The 25176-nt window shown below is 39.0% G+C and overlaps 1 protein-coding gene and 1 pseudogene across 7 annotated transcripts in view; one reads left to right on the forward strand and one right to left on the reverse strand.

The window, feature by feature from the left end:
• Positions 1-25176, reverse strand: part of LOC306656497 (CD302 antigen) — a 144602-nt gene that overhangs the window by 18887 nt on the left and 100539 nt on the right. For 2 of the 6 annotated variants that reach the window (XM_079131749.1, XM_079131747.1), the window contains exons 1-2: positions 16323-16545; positions 559-669 (exon numbers count right to left, since the gene is read on the reverse strand). In XM_079131749.1, the coding sequence (XP_078987875.1) occupies positions 559-669; positions 16323-16389 (178 nt within the window). In that variant the 5' untranslated portion in view covers positions 16390-16545. Of the gene's footprint in view, positions 1-558; positions 670-16322; positions 16552-22843; positions 24387-25176 lie in introns of those variants that run through there. The other 4 variants (XM_079131748.1, XM_079131751.1, XM_079131750.1 and 1 more) reach the window with 4 other exon arrangements.
• On the forward strand, positions 20970-22514 carry LOC306656405 (glyceraldehyde-3-phosphate dehydrogenase-like; annotated as a pseudogene). Its single transcript has one exon. The product of its transcript is annotated as a glyceraldehyde-3-phosphate dehydrogenase-like (transcript).

The following is a 25176-nucleotide window of genomic DNA, read 5'->3' on the forward strand; positions in this document are numbered from 1 at the left end:
CAACCTAGATTCAAAGAGAGGGTAAACAGATTGCTCATACTATATGAGTGAAGGGGGAGGACTATCTCTGAGGACAGTAGCCTAGACAGATCTTGGGCAGGGAGGGCAGTCCTCTGTGAGAGGGGAGTACCAGCACATGTCCAAGTCCAAGCACCACCCTACGTTTGAAACCTGGCTCATCCTGTTAATGCCTGTGTGGCCTTGAACACATAACTGAACTTAATAAAAGGAAGATAAATAAACTGCTTGACAGTTTTCTTTATGATAGTTAAAGCCAGGTGAAATATGAAGTGCTTAAGTACAATGTATGGCTCAAGGTACACACATAGACACTGATGTTGCTAAGGTTCTGTCACTATTATGGACAGTATCATCCAACAACTGTCCTCTGATTTAAGGATTAAATGTACATTCAATTCCACGACCCATGGTTTGCATGTTGTAGAATAAGAATAGGACGTTAATTCTAGGAACCCAGTGAAAAGTGTGATAGAACCATTTAAAAAAATATTAGTGAATGCTACTAATTTGTGAGAGAGGGGAATAAAAGCCCCTTACCATGGTCAGTACACTGATTTCTGATATCCTCTATACTCTCAACTTTGATGGCTTCTTGAAGAAAAATGTAACAGCTATCTTTGAACTGAACCCAGGCGGATGAAGGACAATCTATGGAAAATAAAGAAAAAAACACTGTTAAATAACTCAAGAATAAGATTTAACAGGAATTCCTGAAGATAAGAATATTAGACAGTTCACGCACACAAAGGCAATTTCCCTTGTTAAATAGTTGTTAAATCAACTAGTGTAACAGAATTTTTTTTCTCTCCATTTATACATATGGAGATAGAGAAGTGTGTCAGTGATTCTCTTCTGACTTGACAAAGCAAAATTATGAGTCTTTAGATTGTTTAGCTATTCAGACATGTAGATAACAGCATTATTACCAAGGCAACAAACTCTCAGGAAGATAACCAGTGAGAATTACAGGCTTCTCCTTAAAGATTATCTTTGCAATGTGTAATAATTTCAAAAGTCTTAAGAGCTTTACAAAATCCTTTTGTTCAAATTATACCTTTAAGAATAGAGAACAAGTGACTAGATTATGAATATTCAGACATTTAGTATTGCACGGGAAAACAAGATTGATGTCCTTATGAATGTTCGTAACTTAACACTTCATCAAAGCAAATTCTTTGATAGTTCTATGAAACATAGCCATATCTTTTTTGCTGTTCCTATAGGGTAGAAGGACATTTCCATCAACTATCTCTGCCTTGGTCTCTTTTTATTCATTATGAAGATGCATATCTTTATGCCCAGGTTGTAGAAAGTCACTAGCTGGCAAAACTTATAAGAAAAGTAAGTCTGAAAGAGCTTGATTTCACAGACTAAAATGGAGGAAGGAGTGGAATTCCTTAATTCTAGTGAATAAAAGGAGCACAAAGCACTCAGTTTCCATATCCTCTTAGGTTTATTTAAAATCACAAAAATTTTACCTATATGGTTTTATTTTTAAATTCTGTGTGCATTATGATTTTAATATTAAAGAGTGGAATCAAGCCTTACTACAAAGATCAGAACTTACCAGTCACCTTAACCTAAATTCAATGCTTGATATTACTGAGCTCGGAATATGGCAGAGGCCATTGGTTGTTCCCAATATTTGATCTCAGCTTCTTACAGCTCAGAGAACTTGCCACCAGGACAGATTATTTCCTAGTCTTCTGGTAACTTCTGGATAATGAGCAAGCACATGTGAAATGTTCAACATACAGATCCTCCCTTCAAAGGTAGGAGTGTGCTCCTCATACCATATTTATTTCCCCTTTTCCGCTTGCTGAGTTGTATTAGCCACCTTTAATTGTGACCAAAGGAAACCCTAGGATAAAAAGGTGGGTTGGGGTTGGAGTTGTGGATTAGTGGTAGGGTGCTTGCCTAGCACGTGTGAGGCATTGGGTTCAAATAAATAAAGATATTGTGTCCATCTACAACTAAAAATATTTTTTTTAAAAAGAAGATGGGTGGGTTGTAGGTGAAGCTGTCATATCACACTCAGATTGTAATGAGAGAGAAGAGAGAAGTAAGCCATTGTTAATTTAGGTCACTCACATATCAACTGGACCAATAACCTAATAGGATAGACTACTTAAAATTACCCCCAAATAAATAAATACATCCAAATTCATAAGATATGAGCTTTTGCTGACTGCATGCTATCTTGCTTAAAAGTTTCATCATCCAAGATTTACTAGCATGAGGATAAGTGTTCCAAGACAGTTTTTTTTTTTTTAATGCAGATAGTGTTCCTTCCTGCTGTTTTATAAGCACTTAGATGACACATGAGTCTACCTTGGCTTGAACTCTGGCAAGAATCTAGAACTCTCTCCCTATGGTGGCTTAAAGATAATTGGAGTGGACATTTTGGCAACAAGCCCTTTTATTTGACAGCATGCTCATCAGGAAAGTTTAAGAAAAAAAGCTGGCTATAAAATTAAATGTACAGCCAGGTGTGGTGATGCACGCTTGCAATTCCAGCAGCTCAGGATGCAGAGGCAGGAGGATGACAAATTCAAAGCCAGCCTCAGCAACAGTGAGGTGCTAAGCAACTCAGTGAGAACCTGTCTGTAAATAAAATGCAAAATAGGGCTGGGGATGTGGCTCACTGGTTGAGTGCCCCCGAGTTCAATTCCCAGAATTCCCCCATACACCGGAAAAAAAAAAAAAAAAAAGAACAAAATTAAATATACAGTATGATCCTAGAATCCAAAGGAAGAAAAACCAGAAAGATTCAGGAGATACCAGACACCATTGTAGGAGGTAGGTTCTGAGGACCTGAAACCAAGGCACTTGGTTGAAAACCTGCTATAGAGCAGCTAGTCCCTTTGATCCTCCTCCTGAGAAATAGCACTTGGCCATCTCAGGTCCACTGTACACCTCTTGCCTCTGCCTCTGAAAGCCCAGGCTTTACTCACTCAGGTGAAAAACTTTTATTTCTTGAAATCAATTTCCAGGCCATCAAATATTATTCTCTGCTCATCCCCAGAGGTCCAGGCCATCTATCTATACCACCTTTTCCAAGATATCATCACTGGAATTTATTTCAACTTTCACTTGCAATCTTACCACACAGTTCTTTCTCTCTTAAGCCACAATCCAAAGGCAGCATAAGGTACCAGAAAGAACAAGGCTTTGAAGTCAGGACAGACCCCAAGATTTTATCTTGGTGGTTATACCTTGGGCAGCTTATCTTTTCTTCTGTATTTTCTTACGAAGAAAAGGGATAAATATCTACTTCATTGAATTGTTATAGTGAACATAGCTAAGGTGCTGCAAAATTGCACAGCACAATGATTAATACAAGGGAAGTGATCAAAATATGTAGCTTTTGACAACCATAATCATTCTTGGTATCTTTCTCACCTAGAATGTGACCACACTGAAAACAGGGACTAAGTGTTAATTAATTTTTGGATCCCCAACACCTCAGATAGCTCTTGGACTATAATAAGGACTTTAAATACTGTACTGGTGAATAAATCCTCGTTTTCCCATCTATGGCTTAACTGATCTTTAAAAACGTGCTTCCCTGTGGATTTATGAAACATGCTAAGTTTCTTATATTTTAAAATATAACTGAACTGACCTTGCTGTCAGTTTTCATGCTTTATTGATGTAATTTTTATTGAAATACAACATGCATACGCACAAACCATAAATACACAACTTGGTGAATTTTTATAAAACATACCCATCTAATCATCAACAAAATGAAAACATTAAACTCTTTTGGCTGATACACCCTTCCAAAAGTAATCATCCTAGCTTCTAATATCATAGATTAGTTTGCCAGTTTTAGAATTTTATAGTAATGAAATAATACATGTTGTACTCTTCTGTTTCTGGCTTCTTTTGATAGACATTACTTCTACAAGATTCATTCATGCTGTAGTGCATATGTCAACCACTGTATCACTGATACTATATCACTGTATGAATTTATCCATTATTTTGTTGATGAATATTCTAGTTTCTGGTCATTACAAGTAATGTCCTTATGAACTTTCTATGCATGCTTTCTCATGGGCATATTTCTAGAGTAAACTGTTGGGTGCTATGGTTTGAATGTCCCCTCCAAAACTCATATTGTAATAGTATTAAAAGGTGATGGGGCTGTGGTTGTGACTCAGTGGTAGAGCCCTTGCCTAGCATTTGTGAGGCAGTGGGTTTGATTCTCAGTACCGCATATAAATAAATGAATAAAATAAAGGTCTATCAATATTTTTTTAAAAAGTGAGACCTTAAAAAAAAAAAAATGTGAGACCTTTACTACTCTATCAACTGAGCTATATCTCCAGCCCAGAAGGTGAGACTTTTTTTTGTATTTTTTAGTTGTAGGTGGACATAATACATTTATTTTTATGTGGTGCTGAGGATCGAATCCAGGATCTTACACATGCTAGGTGAGTACACTGCCACTGAACCACAACCCCAGCCCTGAAGGTGAGACTTTTAAGAGGTGATTGGGTGATGATGGCTCTGTTCTCATGAATGGATTAGTGCTGCAAGAGTGGCTCATTATCAAGTGAAAAGTTTCCTCATAAGAGAATAAGTTTACTGCCCAGTCTTCCACTCTTGGACTTTGGCGTTCTATCATGGGATGACACCACATGAAACCCTCACAGATGCCAGCATCTTGGTCTTGGACTTCTCAGCCTTCAGAACTGTGAGAAAATGAATTTTTGTTCTTTATGAATTACTCCATCTGTGGTATTCTATTACTCCAGCACAACAGACACATTGCGTATACACGTGTCCAGCTTTGGCATATATACCAAACACTTTCCAAGTGTAATTGCCATTCCTAAAAGCAGCAAGTCATTTTTTAAAAATCAAGTTTGACAATTCTTGTCTTTTAATTGAAGGATTTCCATTAATATTTTACAAGTTGCTGATGAATCTGAATGTCTATATACCATCTATTTGGTTTTTTGTTAGTTTGTTTTTGCGGTGCTAAGAATTGAACCCAGGGCCTCATGTTTGCGAGGCAAGCACTCTACCAACTGAGCTATATCCCCAGCCCACCATCTATTTGTTTTTTATTGTTTTATGTTCCTTTTCTCTTTTTGTTTTGTCTTCTTTTTTGAATTATTAAACATTTTTGTATTTCTCTTTTCCTTTTTGTAACTTGTTAAATATATATTCTTTAATTTTCTTTTCTGTAGTGAATACCTTAAAAATTACAATATGCAACTAAAATAATACTTTTACCACTTGCTAGACAGTGCTAGGATCACAAGGGATTTTAACTTCAATGGCCTCCTCCCTTTGTGTTATTGTTTTATTACTGTTTTGCATGGTCAGCATTCCTTTAGCTTTATTTGCTCTCTCTCTCTCTCTAGTTCTTCATGCCTTCTTGTATTTCTTCATTATTGAGTGATTTTTTTCTTCATTACTGATTTTTCATTCACCTGAAGAAATCTCTTGGGTGTTTCTTTAAGTGCAAGTCCTTTAGAAACTCCCTCATTCTTGAAATTCTATAAATGTTTTCATACTGCCTCATGCTTAAAGGTTATTTTTGTAAATAGAGAATTCTAGAAATGATCCTGATCTTTGATTTAAGATGTACTTTTATTCTTTTTGGCTTTTATCATTTCTGTTGAGCAGTCAGCCATCAGTGTCATTGTTGCTGTTTGAACAGTAATGTCCCCTTCCTTCCCCTCTCCCTGCCTTACCCCCGCTGCTTTCAAGATTTTTGTTTGTTTTTGGATTTTAGCAGTTTTACAATGGTATGCCTACTTTTTATTGTTTTAATCCTACTAAGAATTCAATGCATTTCTTGAATCATGGCTTATTTTCCTTGGTCACTTTTGAAAAGTCCTTGGCCATTATCCCTTCAAATAAGCTTCTGCTCTATTTTCTCTCTCCTGTCATTCTGGGACTCAAATTACGTATATGTTAGACTTTTCACTATGTCCCATATCCCTTTTGAACTCCTTGTTTTTTTCTACTTTTGTAATACTTTGGGCTCTCCATACTATAATTAGGGGTGAGGGGTAGTTACTAATCTACTCTTCAGTTATAACCTGACGACAAAGGTAACTTTGGTTACTGATGCTGTTAAACCCATCTACTGAGTTCACGATATCAGTGACTTTTCAGTTATAGAATTGTCATTTTACTTCTTTATTTCTTTATTGATATTGGGGATTGAATCCAAAGATATTTTATCACTGAGCCACATCTCCAGCCCTTGTTTGTTTGTTTGTTTTAATACTTTTTTTTCAATTTTGAGATAGGGTCTTCCTAAGTTGCTGAGATTGGCCTTGAACTTGTGATCCTTCTGCCTCAGCCTCCTGAGTCGCTGGGATTACAGATGCGTGCCCAGCTCATTTGTTTATATTTTTATAGATTCTGGTCTCTAGTAAAATTCTCAATCTTATCACCTATATATTTGAACTTATCATAGAAGTCTACTTTGGATAACTCAATTTCTAGGTCACCTGTCCTCCATCCCTCTAGAACCTCTGTCCTTTGCCCCTTGGGCCTGTTTCTTGTTATACCTGGTAGTTTCATATCAAATGCCATACACTGTGTAGGAAAAACATGTAGTGCCTCTAAATGATGTTTTCTCCTCTAGGAAGGATTCTGTTAGGCATCTGAGTAGCAGAGATCACCGTAATACAATCGGGGACCGAGCTGACCTGAGGAAGTGTTAGAGTTTGTGGGTTTGAAGTGAAATCTGGATATTAACTACAGTTTCTCCTCTTTGGTGGGTTAGAACTCAAATTTTTGTCTCAATACCATGAGACAGTCAAAAACTGCCCTGCTTTTAGCTGTTTTAAAATTTTGGCAGTTCTCCCAAGGGGAAAAGTTACACAGAGTGTTGGACTCAACTCAGTGAACTGACTCAGGAACTCTCTGAGGCCTGCAGATACGATTCTCATGGAATTTTGGCCAGATTTCCTAATTGTTCTTAGCGGGTGTGTTCAACTCCCACTGTATTGTAGCCAGAAGCAGAATTCCCTCTTACACTTTTCAACAAGTTGTCAACAATTGTTCATCTCTATCTGTCCACCATCCATCCAACAAACATGTGCTGAGTAACTCCTATGTGTTGCCAGGATGGAATGTTTAGTGCATGGAGGAGATACGTCCTAAAGCGCTCAGTCTGAGATGACAGAGATGGATATTCATAAGAAGTATGACAAAGGCGTGTTAAATAAGATGCTGTCAGAGTAGAGAAGGAGGAGTATATAACTTTGTGGAATAAGAGAATGTTTCAAAAAGTGGGCAATATTTAAGTTAAATCTCACAGGATAGATAGAAGTTTACCATGCAGAAAAGGAAAAAGAAAAAGTCTAGATAGAAGGAATGCCATAAAAATCACAGAGACAGGCATCTAGTCAATAAATAACTCAATAAATAATTGTTGAATGACTACACAAAAATATAAAGGCAGGACTCTCTTCTTCTCCCTCCCTGTCACCATAGAATGTTACGTATTAGGGCATAACAGAGAAAATAAGCAGTCACTTCCAGAATGAAACTCAAACTTAAAGTCATAATGGTGGCTCTCTGAATTATAAGCTTTAATTATTTATTACTTCTTTTTCCCCCTTATCCTATTTTATTTATTTATTTTTATCCTATTTTACTGTGATTTCTTGGTGCTGCTCTTTTTTCCTGAACTTTGTTGGAATTAAAGAAATTTGAAATGGAAATAGATCCTTTTCACGTTTAATGACACCTGAAGCATCTTTATAAATCATTGGACATTCTAACACTGGTTGAGAAGTGCTCCCTAATGTTATTTCTAGTCAAAACTGTAGACAGTGTTTTCTACTGGTAACAAGTACTTCTAGAATATACCAAAATGAATAATGTTTGAAATATCGTTTATATGAAATAAAGTATATCTAATTATTAGTACACAAAAATATAATCAATGCCCAAGTCAAGCAAAATTTACAATTACTTCTTTTTGTACTTGTGGTTCTTATACTTTATGAATTAAAATGATCTCTAATCATTGGTTAAATATGCTTATTTCAGTGGCAGCTCATGTGTCAGTTCTCCATAAAGTGTCCAACTCTTGCCCTCTTTGTACCTCTGATTATTCTGAACTACTGTAGGACTTTTTACTACACTTTGTATAAGAAGGCTTTTCTGGTTACAAGGACTAAATATGTGTTTGTTATTCGGGATGATACAGATTTATTGTAATAGGACACTATCTCAGCAAACAGACTTCTTCTTTTATTTTTTTTTTTTTCCCCTTTGTGGTGCTAGGGATCGAATCCGGGACCCTGTGCTTGCGGCAAGCACTCTACCAACTGAGCTATCTCCCTAGCCCAGCAAACAGGCTTCTTAGGTTTTGGTTTTTGTTTTTTGGTACCTGAGATTGAAGCCAGGAGTGCTTTACCACTGAACAACATCTCCAGCCCTTTTTATTTTTTTATTTTTGAAGTAAGGTCTTACTAAGTTGCTGAGGGCCTCACTGAGTTGCTGAGGCTGGCCTCGAACTTGTCATCCTCCTATTTCAGCCTCCCAAGTTGATGGGATTACAGGTGTGTGCTACTGTCCCTAGCTCTCTTTAAGAGTTCTTATATCACGTCCCTCTTGGGCTGCCTGCCTAGCTTAGAGTAGTCAACTTTTAATTTAAGAAATTAGCATCATTTTGATTGGTTGTAGCTAGGATACATAATATGGCACATATTGTATACATAATATGGCACAAACCATAGGCATGTATGCATGAGAACCATAGATAGTCATTTTTCTTGGAAAAGGGACTGTGCTACCCTTTGAGAGCCAATACACACCATATGACACTCATCAAATCCTGTTCTATGTGGTAGTTATCTGATACTCATCCTGTTTTCCCAATTTTGTTGTTAAATGCATGACAACAGAGATAATGTCTTAATGATCCCATTAGTACGGTCATTAGTAACTACCCTACTGTCCAGGCTGTCCTTGAACTTGTGATCCTCCTGCCCCAGCCTGCCCAGTGATGCACAACCACATGCAGCTTATCCTACTGTCTTGAACATGCATAGACGTGGGACACTGCAGGTGGTGCACATTAGGCTAGGGGAAAAGTCTGGTTTAGACAGCATGATCTTGGATATGTTATTTAACCTTACTATGCCCTTTATTTTTAAAATGGGGATAACAATACCTGTCTGGGTTGGTAGTTGTGAAAAAGATATTCTGGGTGCTTGGGATTCCACAGTGAACAAAAAGGAAAAAAATTCCTGCCCTCATGTAGCTTATATTCTAGTGAAAGCAGATACATAAGAGCAAGATGAATAAGTAAAATTATAGGTTAGGACTGGGGATGTGGACCAATGATAGAGCACTTGCCTAGAACACATGAGGCCCTGTGTTTGATTCCTAGTGCGTGCACACACACACATACACACACACACACACAAAAGGTGTATTATCAGTCTATTTCTAGCAACAAATCAGCAATTCAAAGCAAGAAACATAGCGGGTACCATGGTACATACCTGGAGTCCCAGCTACTCAGAAGACTAAGGCAGGAGAATCTCAAGTTCAAGGACAGCCAGGGCCACTTAGTGAGACCTTGTCTCATAATTAAAAATAAAAAGCACTGGGAATGTCGCTCAGTGGTTGAGTGCCCTTAGGTTTAATCTCCAATACCGCAATACCTCAAATAAATAAAAGACAAAAAAGAAAAAACAAACAAAAAACAAGAAACTCTCTCTCTCTTTGTATCATGGATTGAACCCAGAGGCACTTAACCACTGAGACACATCCACAGTCCTTTTGTTTTTTATTTTGAGACAGGTTCTTGCAAAGTTGCTGGGGGCTAGTCTCGAACTTGCAATCCTCCTATCTCAGCCCCCTGAGTCACTGGGATTAAAGACGTGTGCCACTAAGCCTGCCAAGAAACATTATCTCACAGTGTCTCTGGGCCAAGAATTCAGAAACAGATGCTTAGTTGGGTGATTCTGGCTTGCGGTTTGTCATAAGGTTGGAGTCAAGATGTTGGCAAGAGGGGATGGGGCTGTAGCTCAGTGGCAGGGTGTTTGCCTAGCATGTGTGAGGCACTGGGTTGGATCCTTAGCACCACATAAAAATAAAGGCATGCTGTTCATCTACAACTACAAAGAAAAAAAAAAAAAGATGTTGGCAAGGGCTGCAATCATCTGAACACTAAACTGTACCTGGAGACACAGCCTCAAGAAAGATCACTCATCTGGATGGTGAACTGGTGCTGGCTGTGGGCAGGAGGCCTCAGCTCCTCACCACGTGGATTTCTCCACAGGGGTGCTGGAGGATCCCCATGATACAGCTTCATATATCTACATATATGATATGTAGATATATGAAGCTGTATGTATGTATATACACACACACATATATATATATGGAAAGAAAGAGAGAGAGAGATGATAGATAGATATGGCAGGTTGGAGAAGTAGGAAAGCTAGTGGTATAATTCAGTCTTAGTCTGAGGCCTGAGAATGGTGGGGGAAATGGTGTAAGTTCTGTCCATATCTAAAAGCCTGAGAACCAGAGATGTCTATATGATGTCTGAAGGCAGAAGATGGATGTCTCAGTCTAGCAGAGAGGGAAATTTGGTTTTATCTGGACCCTCAACAGATAGGATGATGCCTACCCACATTGATAAGGGTAGACTCTCTTTACTTGGTTTTACTGATTCAAATACTATAATCTTCTCCAGAGACATCCTCACAGATGCATCAAGATATGTTATAGCAGCTATCTAGGCATCCTGTAGCTCAATCAAGTTGATACAAAAAATTAAACTCTTACAGTTTTATAAGTCAGCCTTATTCAGTGTTGGAGTGGCTACACAAGCATATGAATATCAAGAGGTAATATCTTTGAGGATCATCTCAGAGGCTGGCAACCACAGATATTGATTAAGTACTAAGGAGAAAGAGGAAGAAAAAAAGAGGAAGGAAGGAAGGAAGGAAGGAAGGGAGGGAGGGAGGGAGGGAGGGAGGGAGGGAGGGAGATCCTGAATGTGGCAGTAAGGGTCTGGGTTGCAATTTTACAAGAGTGTCTAGAAAAGATCACATTATAAAGGTGACAAAGATCTGAATAACCTGAAGGAAAAAGTCATATGGAGATCTAGGTTCGAAGAGCAAAAACAAGGCCCCTGAGATGGGACTAAGTATGATGATGATAATGATAGCTAGTTATGCAAAGATCACTGATGAATAATGAAATAGTATGTGAGAAGATGAGGGGAAAAAAGCTGTACACAGAAAACAGATTATTGACTCACTTCCTCAAAACTTTTAACTGACTTCTTAGGCTCATTCCAGCATTAGCTGTAACTCCAGTTAATTCAACAATGAGTACTTAGCTCAGAATTTGCGCCCCAGAAACAAGCCTTAGGCATTACTCGAGATACATTTTGAGAAGAACAATGTTGAAAAGAGGCTGGAAAACTCCTGTGAGGACAGTTGTTGAGGTTCATGCACCTCACGAGCAGAAGGCTAACCTAAGTAGGTCATCTTCAAAGCTAAGTATTTGTGCTCTAATCCTCTTATGATTAAAGACCTGCCCACCAAGCTCTCTGCGAAGTGATTTTCTATTACTCTTATTTTTTGTAGCCATCCTGAAAGATAGGTGGTTGTTAATAATGACCTAAATGACTCTTTAGGGAGTTTATAATTTTATAATCCTCTCTATTAATTTAATATGTAGAGAAACTTAGGAATGTGATGAAAATTTAAAAGCTATACTTAACTCTAAAAGTTTCCAAAAGATCCTCTGCCTAAAATTATCATGTGCTAAAGGAATAAAATGTCATATCCTGAGGAAATTTTGTATAATCAGTCAAATCTACTAAAATTCTGTTTCCTTATAAACTATTTTTTTTTTTTTTGTTTTTTTGTTTTTGTTTTTAACAGCTGGGCACAGCACAAGAGGAAGTGATCCTTTGGACACGCTTGTTATAAATGTTAACAAGGAGAAAACAAAGATTTTCTTCTCTTTCCTTGTCAGTAAAAAGACTTTTGCTCTTCTTCTATTAAGAGAGAATTGCAAGGGCTGGGGAGATAGCTCAGTTGGTAGAGTGCCTGCCTCGCAAGCACAAGGCCCTGGGTTCACTCCCCAGCACCACAAAAAAAAAAAAAAAAAAAAGAGAGAGAATTGCAGCCTGGCATGGTGGTGCACACCTGTAATTCCGGCAGCTTGCCAGGCTAAGGCAGGAGGATCACAAGTTCAAAGCCAACTTCAGCAACTCAGCAAGACCCTGTCTCAAGTTAAAATAAATAAATAAATAAAAAGGGCTGGGGATGTAGCTCAGTGGCTAAGCACCCATGGTTTCAATCCTTGGTACCAAAAGAGAAAAAAGAAAAAGAATTGTAGCCACTTATCTTCATAAGGGCAGCTTGGCAGGACAGAAGAGAGGGGCTGTTTGTTTAATTTATTTTGAATGGAGGAGGGAGTGGCTGTTCCAAGTCCCTGACTAATCCAGAGGTCCTGTGGCTGTGCTCTAGGCTGCAAGGTCTCTTTGAATCCCAAGGGAGTGGAACTATTCTGACAACCCTTCCCTTCTCCTTGTCTCCCTTCCCAGACTAGCTTCCAAGATGCCCACCTCCATCTTCTCCCTTCATTTCCCAGAAGATCTGTCATGATACTCATTCATAGAAGAGGTGGCCAGTGTTCATCTCTACCTTTCTCATTGGGCATTACTGATCTGCTCTCATAGATTCAGTCTCAAGGTTTGCTTTCAATTTTTTTTCTAAAATAACCCACCCACCAAATCAATGAAATACTTTACATGTACAATGAGAAACTGTGGAAGATAACTCTGTTGCAACATATGATTTTCAACACATAAGCAAATTCTTAAAAGCTCTCAACAATGAAAGAAGTCCTAAAATAATACCTAATTTAAATTCACATTTTCATTGGAAGAGAAATAGTAACATTTTGAAACTTACAAAATATTCTAATATTTCATCTGAGATGAGCTCTCCTGAAACAACTGTGCTACCTACAAGGGTCAGAAAATGGGGCATCAATAGACTGAGGATTTAATGCTTTTCATTCAATTATGAGATGAGTTCATGGCAGAGGTAACATAGTTTGAAAGAAATTGCAATCCGTTTATTCTCTCTACTTTTAAACCATTCACCTCAATTTTTCATTCATTTATTATAAGTTAGAATTAAGTACAGAGATGCAAATCAAAACAAAAATCCACAGGACACTAAAACCCCTGCTGTTCAGGAGCTTCCTTCTAGTAAAACAAGTAATATGCAAAGAGGACAGATGAATAAACAAGATGCACTACAAAGTTCTTTGAAGAAGTTAAAACATCGAGATGGGACAGAAAATGTGGTGTTTATGGAAGGCCTTAGGATGTGACATGAACAGAAATCAATGTGGCGAAGGGAGCAGCCATGCCAAGGACAAGTGGGAAGTATTCTGTGCACAAAGACCAGAGGTGTCAGAGTTCCCAGAAGGTCAGTGTGGCTAAGCAGAGCGAATGTCAGGAAGTGTTGTAATATAAGAGATGACATTAGGGAGAAAGGTTGGGGCTCCTCATCTAAGATTTTATGGTCATGGCAATTCAAAATTAGAAATCTGACACAAGGCTGGGGAAGTAGCTCAGTGGTAGAGCACTTGTTTAGCCTGTTTGAAACCCTGAGTTTTATTCCTAGCACAAAAAAAAAAAAAAATGTTTAGATTCCGATGCACATGATGACCACAGAACGAGCACTTACTTACTCATTCTGCTTATGTTCACTTGTACCATGCCATTCATGGGAAAACGCTGATCCCAAAGACAGATGCTGATCATCTACTGTATGTAAAATGCTATATTCCAGAGCTTTTAAAAAGACATACCATGGAACTTTACTCAGAAATTGAATGTTTGGTCCACTGTGATTTTTTTTTTTTTTTTTTTTTTGAGTGCTAGGGAGCAAACCTAGGGCCTTGCACATGCTAGGCAAGTAATCTACCTCACAATGAACTACATCTCATTGAGATAGATCTCATTGAGATTTCCGAGATAATACTAAGAACAGCATAAGCTTCCTTCACTAAACTCTGAAATAACAGAGAAGAATAACAATGATTCCTATTTCAACATTACATTTAAACTTTAATATTATAAAAGAGTTTTCGGTTAAGATATTGCCATTCAGCTGATTCTGTGATAACCTTGACAAGTTCTTTCTATGCTTAGTTCTCAGCCATTCTAAGTCAGCTATGACTTCTGATCTTGTCTGGATAGATTTGTGAGATACTATGATGAAAAACATCCCTGTTATTCAGCTTTACAACATTATCATGTATGTGAATGTGCTCAGTAACCATAAAATCCAACATGGAGTGGAACTCACATGTTTTCTAGTTGCAATAATTACTCTGCCTTTTTGTTATGAAGTTAGCAAAGGGAAGGAAACCAAGTTTTACCATGTAATAAGCACCAGCCACAGAGTTCTCAGGAGTGCTCACAAGAGCGCTATGAAATAGGTGTTACCTCCATGTTACTGAAGTACAGATAAATTGAGTAACTAACAAGGGCAAAGTTCATGCTCTTTCTAAATTAATCTTTAAAACCTCCTGAGAGCTGATTAATAGCATGAAGTTATTCAGCATGCACTTCTTTCTTCTAAAGCTCGCCAACAGCCTTTTTATCCACACTAGACTTATAAAAGGAAAAGACTAAAACTTGACAAATAAAAGTCTGTTTTCTATTGCTGATCAAAACAGCTTCTCTGAAGAAAAATAACCAAAATCTAGAAACTGATTCTCCTTTGAAATCTGTCAAAAGATTCATTTGTTTTTGACTGAAGTACAAATGTCTGGCACTGCAAAGGGTAGGTTCAGTGGGAGTTCAGATGCGACTGGTTCAGGTACCGAGGATGTACATAAAGAGGACTCAGAAATAGGTCAGCCTTCACAGCATCTCCAGTCCAGCCTGACTTAGACAAAATTAATGTGCATAGGCTGAACAGTGAGAACTGGCACATCTTGCTGTGCTCCTCCAATAGGCAGGGGTGGCATAATTGGTCATAAATGTTTATCCACAAATGCTTTCAGGAGAGGAACTTTGAATTTGTAAGCAAGTTTTGAGCAGCTTACTATATTGCCACTTCCATCTCTGAGGGCCTTTAAAATATTCCTGCCTGTCAGCAGACTTTATAGGAACTTATAAAAAGGCAGTAAAATTGTTGTGAGGGGATCTCTTACATAATCCTTTTGTTCAAGCCAATGCAAGTATTCGTTTAGCTCTTGTTTATTTTGCTGTTTAAATCCTGGAACTGTTAAATCAATAGTGTTTTTGGATGGAAGTCTTCCCCCGAGTTTCCCCATCAACATATCTTTGACATCCCTGTATGGAAAACTTGTTTAAGACACATATTCAACGGAATTGTCTATTTTCCTCAGGACTCATTTTGGAAATGATTAATTGTGCAATTTTTCACATGTCACTTGCACAACAGCAGAACAAATATTTTATTATTTATTTTTTCTGTGGTACTGGGACTCAAACCCAGGGCTTCACACATGCTAGGCAAGCTCTCTGCTATTAAGCCACATCCTAAGCCCTTTTTATTTTGAGACCAGGTCTCACTAAGTGGCCAAGGCAGGCTTCGAACTTCGCATCCTCCTGCCTCAGCCTGCAGTAGTTAGAATTATAGGTAAGTGTCCCCGTGCCTGGCCCCAAATTTTCGTTGTATTTGTCTGATTGTTTTTAAAATCACGATTTAAGTCGAATCCAAGGCTTGTGTGTTCGTGTCCCTCTTCGATCCAGGGGTTATTTGGCTGAACCGTTTTCCTGTTTCAACAACTTGAGCACCAACCAATTGGACAAACAACTGGCGCTGGCTAAAGAGGGCCTACTTCCTCCCAGCACCCGCTATCTGCGCCGCGCGCCAGCTGGGTAAATCTCAGCTGCCAACATTCTTGCTTCTCAAAGATCCAAACGTCCCTGAAAGTACTCGGGTCGTGGGACTAGATCTAAGTCCCTCGCTCCGTGACCAATCAGCCTTGTTGCAGGGTGTGGGGCGGGGTTCCACCCGGGCGGGGTCCCACCCCGCGGAGAAGGGGTCTGCGCTGAGGTCGTAGGCACCAGGGAAGAGGGAGCCCTCGCGATCTCGGGAGACTCACTGAACCCCGAGAGACGAGTACGGAATGACCAGACATCAGGGTCCACCGGGGGCGCCTAGGGTGTGCGTGCAAAAAAGGGCGAGATGTTCCACCCCGGGGCGGGTGGCAGTGGACAGTCTCTGCTGGCTTGCTGTCCTGGCCGCCAGGCCGGGGAGGGGGCGCGGCAAGGGGCAGCTTACCCGCGACGGTGGCAGCGGCGAGGCCCAGCAGTGGCAGTAGGAGCGTGGGCAGCGCTGCCCGGGGCATGACGGCGGCAAGAGCCCGCTGGCGGGCGGCAGGCTACAGTTAGCTGGAGCAGGACGGGGGCGGCGCTTCTCGGAAGTGGAGCTGTGCAGTCCCGACCCCTCCCACCGCCCAGGCCGAGGGTCCCACCTAGCGCTGACCCGGGCTCTCCGGATTGCGCGAAAGGAGCTGGCAAGCTGCCCTATGGAACTTCCCCCTTTTCAAAATACAAAAACAAAACAAAACAAAACCAAAAAACCCAAAACCAAAACTTTTCGTTTGGGATGAAATAATCTCAGACTTTCGAAAATGTTGCAAAAATAGCACAAAGAATTTCTGTAACCCTTCGGGTGGCTTCTCAAAATATTAACCTCTTATGTAACACCGGTAGAAAGATCAAAACCAGGAAATTACCACTGATATACTACTATTGACTGATCTACAGAATTTATCACACTTTGCCAATCGTCTTTCTCTTTAGTGATCTTTTTCTGTTCTAGGATCCAATCCAGGTTCATTGAATCCAGGTTCATGGAGATATCATGTCTCCTTAGTTCCTTTAATCTAGGACAGTCTTCTGTCATTTCGTGTCTTTCCTGATCAAAATCCTCTGTAAGAGTACTGGCAGTCTTCTGTAGAATGGTTCTCGGTTTTCATTTGGCTAATGTTGAGTTGGTGTATTTTTAGCAAGAGTACCACAGAAGTGATGCTACTCAGGAGACACATGACATCATTACATCTCATTACTGGTGAAGTTAAAAACTTTTTCTGTCACCGACTCTTGAATCAAGTCTTGATATTATGCTATAGACTAATGCTATAATGTGTGTATCAAGTGTACAACTATAGCTTGACCCATGAGAGAGTCTCTGGAGCCAAACAACATAAACCAGGGACAAGCATGCTGCTTGGTTCAGCCTCCTGTCATTGGCAAAAGAGTTCTATAAAATCAACCTTAAGCTAAACAATAAGAAAGCAAACAACCCAATTCAAAAATGAACAGGCAGAACAGACATCTCATCAAAGAAGATACTTAGATGACAAATAAGACTAGAAAAAGATACTCAACATCAAATGTCATTAGAGAATTGCAAACTAAAACAGAAATTAAATACAACTGCACATCTGTTAGAATGGCCCAAATCTAGAATGCTGACAACAAATCCCGGTGAAGATGTGGAGCAACAGGAACTCTTATTCATTGCTGGTGGGAATACCAAATGGTACAGCCACTGTGGAAGACAGTTTGGCTGTTTCTTACAAAACTAGACACACTTTTACCATACAATCCAGCAATCACAACTCAATGGCACTTACCCAAATGCATTCCAAACTTACATATGAAAAAACCTGTATACATACTTTTATAGCAGCTTTGTTTGTGATTGCCAAAACCTGGAAGCAACCAAGATGTCTTTCAAGAGGTGAATGGATAAACAAACTGATACATCCATACAACAAAATATTACTCAGTGCCAAAAATAAATGAGCTATCTGGCTAAGACTAGACATGGAGAAACCAGTCTGAATAGGCTATGATTCCAACTATATGACATTTTAGAAAAGGCAACACTATGGACACAGCATAAAGATAAATAGTTTCCAAGGCTTGACAGGGCTGAGAAGAAAGGAATGAATAGGTGGAACACAGAGGATTCTTAGAGCAATGAAACTATTTGGTGTGATACTATAATGGTAGATAATATCAATATATATTTCTCAAAATCCATAGAATTTCAAAAACAAAGATTAACCCAACCATAGTACAGGCTCAAATGGCTACATTTAGGCTCCCTCACTGAGGCTTCCAGCAGGCTATATTTTTAGTATGTAACCAAGGCCATGAACACCCTGAGTCAGCATATGTACTCAAGGTCATAAACATTTGCTCTTGAGCATGTGCCCACTTATGTAACCTACTAGCAATGTGCCTTTCTTGTCTGGCCTGCCTATTTAAAAAGGCCTATGGAAATGGTTCAGGGGGTTAAATGGAATGTTCTGGGGTCAAAATGGGGCTAGAGCTGGAGGCTGGCAGCTACTGCCCGTCTGAATAAAGAATGTCTACTATTCCATATCTTCCACCTTCTGGGATCCTGAATCTGTTTCCCAGGGTCTCAGCCTTCACCAACACCAATGTAAACTGTGGACTTCAGTTAACAATAATGTATCAATATTAGCTCCTTGGTTTTGACAAAGGTACCATGCCTAATGGAAGATGTTAATAACAAGGAAACTGGGTGTATCTGTAAAGAAGTATATGGCAATACATTTTGCAAACCTGATAACTGTTCAAAAGCTAAAGTGTATTAAGAAAATCAAATCTAACCCTGTTCAATTTTTTCTAGCCATTTTTATGCTTTTGATAGTCTAGTCTGAGATGGAATGATTATATCAAGGAAATTTGATCAAAAGGGTCTGTAAGGAGAGTCATAGAGTATTAGACGTAATGCATGCCAACCTCATTTACTGATAAGAAAATTGAGATCAAAGCAAGAACAAGACTTACTCATGGATACATAATGAATACAAAAAATGAACCAGAGCCCAAGCCTCTTGCTAGCTTCTCCCATGATTCCAGGTTCAGCCTGTTTGCCAAATTTTCAAGGTCTTGCAAAACTTTTTACTTCCATTCAAGTTGTCAATAATGGGTCTACATACTAAACCCAAACCGAAAGCAAATCATTTCAAAGTTACTCTGCATTCAAATATTGGAACATCTTGATTCCAACTGAATTCCTGCCCTGCTAACTTGTAAAATGAACAGTTCTACGTATTCATGCAGTTGAAAAGTTCCCTTTTCCATTCCTACCTCATGCCACAAAATATATTTTATTGTTTTATCTATCTATCTATTGACTTATTTTTGGAGCTTTGTAGTTATACGTGGCAGTTCGGTTCATCCCCACAAACTCATACATACATGGAAACAAAATATATTTTATTAATGAGGAGTCACTGTTTTTCATTTTTCTTTCTCAGCTTCTAAACCTTTGAATCTCTTTTCCTACCTCTTCTGGGGGTCGGAGAAAGAAAAACACTTAACCTTCCTTCCACTTCTGACTATGGCCCATCTCTACCCCACTTCCTAAAATATTTCACACTTTCATTTCCACCATACTTCTCAAAATCTAATGTTCCCTATTTCCTAATTTCCCTTTTGGAAATTTCAGCTCATTTCCATTTGGATTGTGACTCCACCATTCTGCTGAATTTCCACTGGCTAAGAACACCAGTGGTTTCCTAAGCTTTGTTTGACTTCACTTCTTAGTTTTTTAGCAATTGGATCAACAACAACTTGATCCAACATTGTATTAAAAAGTTATTTGGACCAGGTGCAGTGGTGCACTCCTGTCAACCCAGTTACTTAGGAGACTGAAGCAGGAGGATTGCAAACTTGAGACCAGCCTGAACAATTTAGCAAGAACTGGTCTCAAAAAAAGCAGAGCAGGGGCTGGGGATATAACTCAGTAGTAGAGCATTTGCCTAGTGTGTACAAGCCCTTGAGTTCAATGCCCAGTATGGGATGAAGGCCAGTTTATTTGGCCAGGGAATTAAACCCCCAGACTCTTCAGAGGACTGATCACCAAACCACATAAGGTCCCTTGGTTTGGCATTGTTGAGCACTCCTTTGGCCTGAGATAATAAGGCATAAGTAACTATTATGGTTTGGATATGAAGTGTCCCCCAAAAGTTCCTGTTAATGCAGGAATGTTCAGAGACAGATTGGATTGTGAGAGTTGTAAGCTAATCAGTTCATACTAGTTTGACTTCTCCTCCTCTAAGTTGTTCACAGTGACACAAAAGCTGACAAAAAGAGTAACTTTAGCCCAAAATAGAGGGCGAGTCCTCCTGTGTATTTCAACCGTGTATTTTCAGTGGGGAAAATCTGATGAAGGGAAAAGGCTGATGGAGACCAGTGAAAAGGCAGGTGCAAATAAACCAGGGCGGAGCTGGGGATAAAGATCTAAAATAATACAGTCGGCAACTGGAGATAACCTGCTTTTTGAGAAGTCCAGTGTTAAATTGAGAAAACTGCTGGCTTAGGAAGATGAGGAAAAGGATCCGAGGATGACTTCTGGGCTTCTAGCTGGGGAGCCCGAATACGCTGTCGTCATATTAACTGAAAGAGGATAGAAGACAAACTGGTTGGAGGAATGGAAAAGAAGTTTCTTGAGTCCTGCTTGTGATTAATATAGTTTGGGGAGAAAAAGAAATACATGTATTCTAAATTTTTTGAGATGTAGACATAGAATATTTTAATTTAGACTATACAGGAAATTATAGATAACTGTACAGATCATGAGGTCTAGTAAAAAAAGCATATTGAGAACTAAATTTGTCTTCTTAAGCAAGATAAAGTTGTTGAACTAATTAAAAACAATTAGGTCTTTGCTTTTCAAGATGGTTTTAGGATTAGATGAGACTAAGATGAAAGTGTGTGAACCTCTGGCTTTCTCTGTAAAAATCTCAGCAGCGTAGTCAGGATTGGGTGTTCCTAAGACTACAGTAGTCCTTTGCGGCACAGAATTGCCCGATAATGAAAATATCTTGAGACAGTCACTTCTTCTCAACTCATGCAGTGCCAGCCTCATCCCTGAGACATGATGGTGAGGGTCGGAGTGAGTAGATTTGGCTGTATTGGTCACCAGGGCTGCTTTCAACTCTGGCAAAGTGGACATTGTTGCCATCAATGACCCCTTCATTGACCTCAATTACATGGTTTACATGTCCAGTATGATTCTACCCTTGATAAATACAATGCTATAGTCAAGGCTGAGAATGGGAAGTTTGTCGTGAATGGAAAGTCCATCTCCATCTTCCAGGAGTGAGATGACACCAACATCAAATGGGGCGATACTGGTGCTGAATATGTTGTGGGATCCACTGGTGTCTTCACTACCATGGAAAAAGCCAGGGCTCATTTGAAGAGCAGTGCCAAAAGGGCACCCTACCCCTTCTGCTGATGCCTCCATGTTTGTGATGGGCGTGAACCATGAGAAGTATGACAACTCCCTCAAGATTTTGAGCAAGGCCTCCTGTACCATCAATGGCTTAGACCCCCTGACCAAGATCATACATGACAACTTTGGCATTGTGGAAGGACTCATGACCACAGTTCACGCCACCATTGCTACTCAGAAGACTATAGATGGCCCTTCTGGGAAACTGTGGCATGATGACTGTGGGGCTGCCCAGAATATCATCCCTGCATCCACTGGAGCTGCCAAGGCTGTGGGCAAGGTCATCCCTGAACTGAATGGGAAGCTCACTGGCATGGCTTTCCGTGTGCCCACCCCCAATATGTCAGTTGTGGATCTGACCTGTCCTCTGGAGAAAGCTGCCAAGTACCATGACATCAAGAAGGTGGTGAAGCAGGCATCAGAGGGGCCCCTCAAGGGCATCCTGGGTTACAGCGAGGGCCAGGTCATTTCCTGTGACTTTAATAATGATACCCACTCTTCCCTCTTTGATGCTGGGGCCGGCATTGCTCTCAATGACCACTCTGTTGAGCTCATTTCCTGGTATGACAATGACTTTGGTTACAGCAATAGGGTGGTGAATGTTATGGTCCACGTGGCCTCCAAGGAATAAGAGCCCCTGGACCACCTACCCCAGCAAGAACACAGAGGAAGAGAGAGGCCTCAGCTGCTGGGGAATCCCTGCCTCTAACTCAGTCCCTCAACACACTGAGAATTTCCCCTTCTCCCAATTTCCATCCCAGAACCCCTGAAGAAAGGGAGGGGCTTAGGGAGCCCTACTGTCACATACCATCAGTAAAGTTCACTGTACACCCCCCCAAAAAAGAAAGAAAGAAAATATCTTGCCCTAGAATCAGGGAAGGGAAATGCTGGGGAGGGGGAAGGTGATTATTAGTGTTACTTTGATATTGGTTCCCCTGTACTCCATTGTTAGGACTACTGACTTGCTTTCTAGGTGCTGGTTTTATGAGACCAATTTTGTCAGACTTTATGTAGTAGTTGGGTTAGTTAGGGAAGACTGGAATGGGTTTCTTTTAGTTCTTTAGAGACACCAGGAACAGCAGAAATGAGGGAAGGAAACCCTTAGGGGCAGTTTTGGACATGTTGAGAAGGATGTTCATGTAACTGTTTCAGGGAGTAACTGAAAATGTGAACCTGGGCTATGTACTGAACGACATGCTAAGAAATGACTCAGGGGAGGCAGTGAACAGGACCTACTCAAGGGAGTGCAAAGAATGGGAAATAAGAAGGAATCCCTGATGATCCTCATAGTTAAGAGACACACCAACAGAGGATTCTTAAAAGGAAACTAAATAAAATCAAACATTCAGAGATGTAGGAATGATTTATTCTTTAAAAAAGTACTCACAAAATCATTAAAGAATGCATTGATTTAAAATAACTGAACATTTTATTTCTCATCATAACTATATTCCTAACATAGGAAAGCCCAAACTAGATGTGTTTTTTTAAAAAAGAATCAACTTCAATACTTTAACTTAAAAGATAAAACAACTTTATTATGCCGTCATCACTATATACAGCTGTACTTTTCACATCAAGTTGGTTTAGTTCTTTTGAGGAAACTTTAAATGACCAAAATTGTATAGATCACATGTCAAGAGAACTAAAATATAAATGATATTTTAATTAAAATATTTAGGACAATTGTAGCTATATTGAAACTGTAATAATTAGAAAATTATTTACAACTTTATGATAGTATAAACACTCTAAATTTAAAATAAAATCTATGTTTTGTACAAAAATACTCAAGTACAAATATAAGTTAAACACTGAATAAAACATTCACTGTATGTAGTGGATGCTAGTATTGTGAGTATATTCTAGGTGGCAAAATTGAAAAAAAAAACACAAATAATGTATCCTTAATCATTCAAAATTTTAAACATTTTAGTAATAATCATAAAGTTTAGAGTTTCACTATAAAATTGTTTTTTCAAATGCAAGTTAAACAATTTCCTTCATAGACTCCTCTGTTAAGCTCATATAAAAAGATAACAAAGTAATAAAAATTCTTAGTCAAAAGTTGACACGCTATGCGAAATATAAATTGTAAAATATTCAGTCTCATCCCTAGCTGAGTCCCTTTAAAAAGGAAAGTCCAATGTACTAAACAGAAAACACAAAACACACTGCTACAGGGTAACTAATCAATCTAACAATAATGTTCTCATGCCTTAGAAAATGTTAAGTATTAAATCTTCTTTAAAATCCATTGTTTTGTGAGTAATTATGAATAGAAGAAACATTTCCATGTAAATCATATTGGTATGAAATATCTTTGGAGTATTATAAGGATCATCTTGCCAACAGGCATCATTTTGCTGTATAAAAACTAAGCACGTTTCACTGTGTAATAATTTTTCCCAAATGCTGCAACTGGCTATTCTGAAACAATGTTGGTATTATTTGCAGTTGGGTTTTTGCTTTGAGGTACTAATTTTGCATTATGTCAGATGCTCTTAAGAAGTAAAGGGTAGATGTGTGACCTGGTAAGGTGCCAGTTTTAATTTTCTAATAAGTTATGTTAAAAATGCCATTAAATTATATACACATCCTAGTTACCAGCTACATCCTTACAGAGATAATTCACATTAGCTAAACTTACTCTGTCAACAATAGTTTGGACTAGTTCCAGCTTCAAGTCCTTTCCATTCTATTAAGCAGAATTTAAAAACACGGCATTTAGTGGACAATTGTGTATATCAGCATTGCAAGGAATCAATTGAAAAAGTATTTAAGACTTCTGTGGAGCAGAGTAAATACTGACACTGGGGAAAATCTAAGTGGCTCATTTTTCTTAACATAGTAGTGCAAATAAGCAAACTTTTAGAAGAATTTACTCATGGAAAGAAGGAAGCATAATCTCCTCTTCATTCACTCCTTGTTCATACCGAACTGATGAGAAGCCTGACCAGTGGAAACGGTTTCTTTGGTAGAGGAACCAAATCAGCCCACTGATGAGAGCTAAGACACTTAGCACCGCAAACGTGATAGCTATTCCTCTGTAATCAGGGCCTGGAATACATTGAAATTGGAAGACAGAATGCACTGTCGATGTTATTATTAATTTTGTTCATTAAGGTGTGAGTCACATACATAAGCCATGTCCAAATTAAAGACACTAAATACCTGATTGTTTTACAGCTTGAACCAAAAATTCAAACTAATCATCAAACATTTAATGCATTCTTTTCAAATTTAAATGTTCACTGAAATTCTTTTTGTTGCTATTGGAATTTTCTTCCAAAGAAATTAAAGCACTGTCATTATTTCCACTTTCCATTACCACCACCTTTTTTTTTTCAGTTACACATAGTAGTCGGTTTCATCCCAACAAACTCATACGTTCATGGAAATCAACTTCAGTTCCTTGGAAATATCACTTCTCATTCATTATCCTCCTTTGATAGCAAATTGCTAAAAACTGTAAATTGTTGTGTTTGACGTAGGGCCAAATAAAGTATTATTTGCTTTAAAAATGATTTAAGCCTCAAGAATGACTTCGTTTAGCCCCTAGCATTCCCCTTCTCTGTGTGCTGCCCATATGGGTTCATTCTGTTCCATGACAATAGAATCCTGTCCCATTCCCATCCCGTGCTAGGGGTGGAACCCTGGGCCTTGTCAGCCATGGCCAGCATTCTGTCATAGCTACACACCCAGTCCTGACCCACAGGTTTAAACACCATCTCCATGTTGACGCCCTGTCTCTCTCATATATTCCACTAGATAATAGAAATCTCCATGTAGCGATCTCTTCCCCATATGGACAACTCGAGGCCGACAAACAAAACTCTTAATTTATAAC

This window comes from Sciurus vulgaris (genome assembly GCF_902686455.1).
Source record: "Sciurus vulgaris genome assembly, chromosome: 3".
NCBI classification, from domain to species: domain Eukaryota; kingdom Metazoa; phylum Chordata; class Mammalia; order Rodentia; family Sciuridae; genus Sciurus; species Sciurus vulgaris.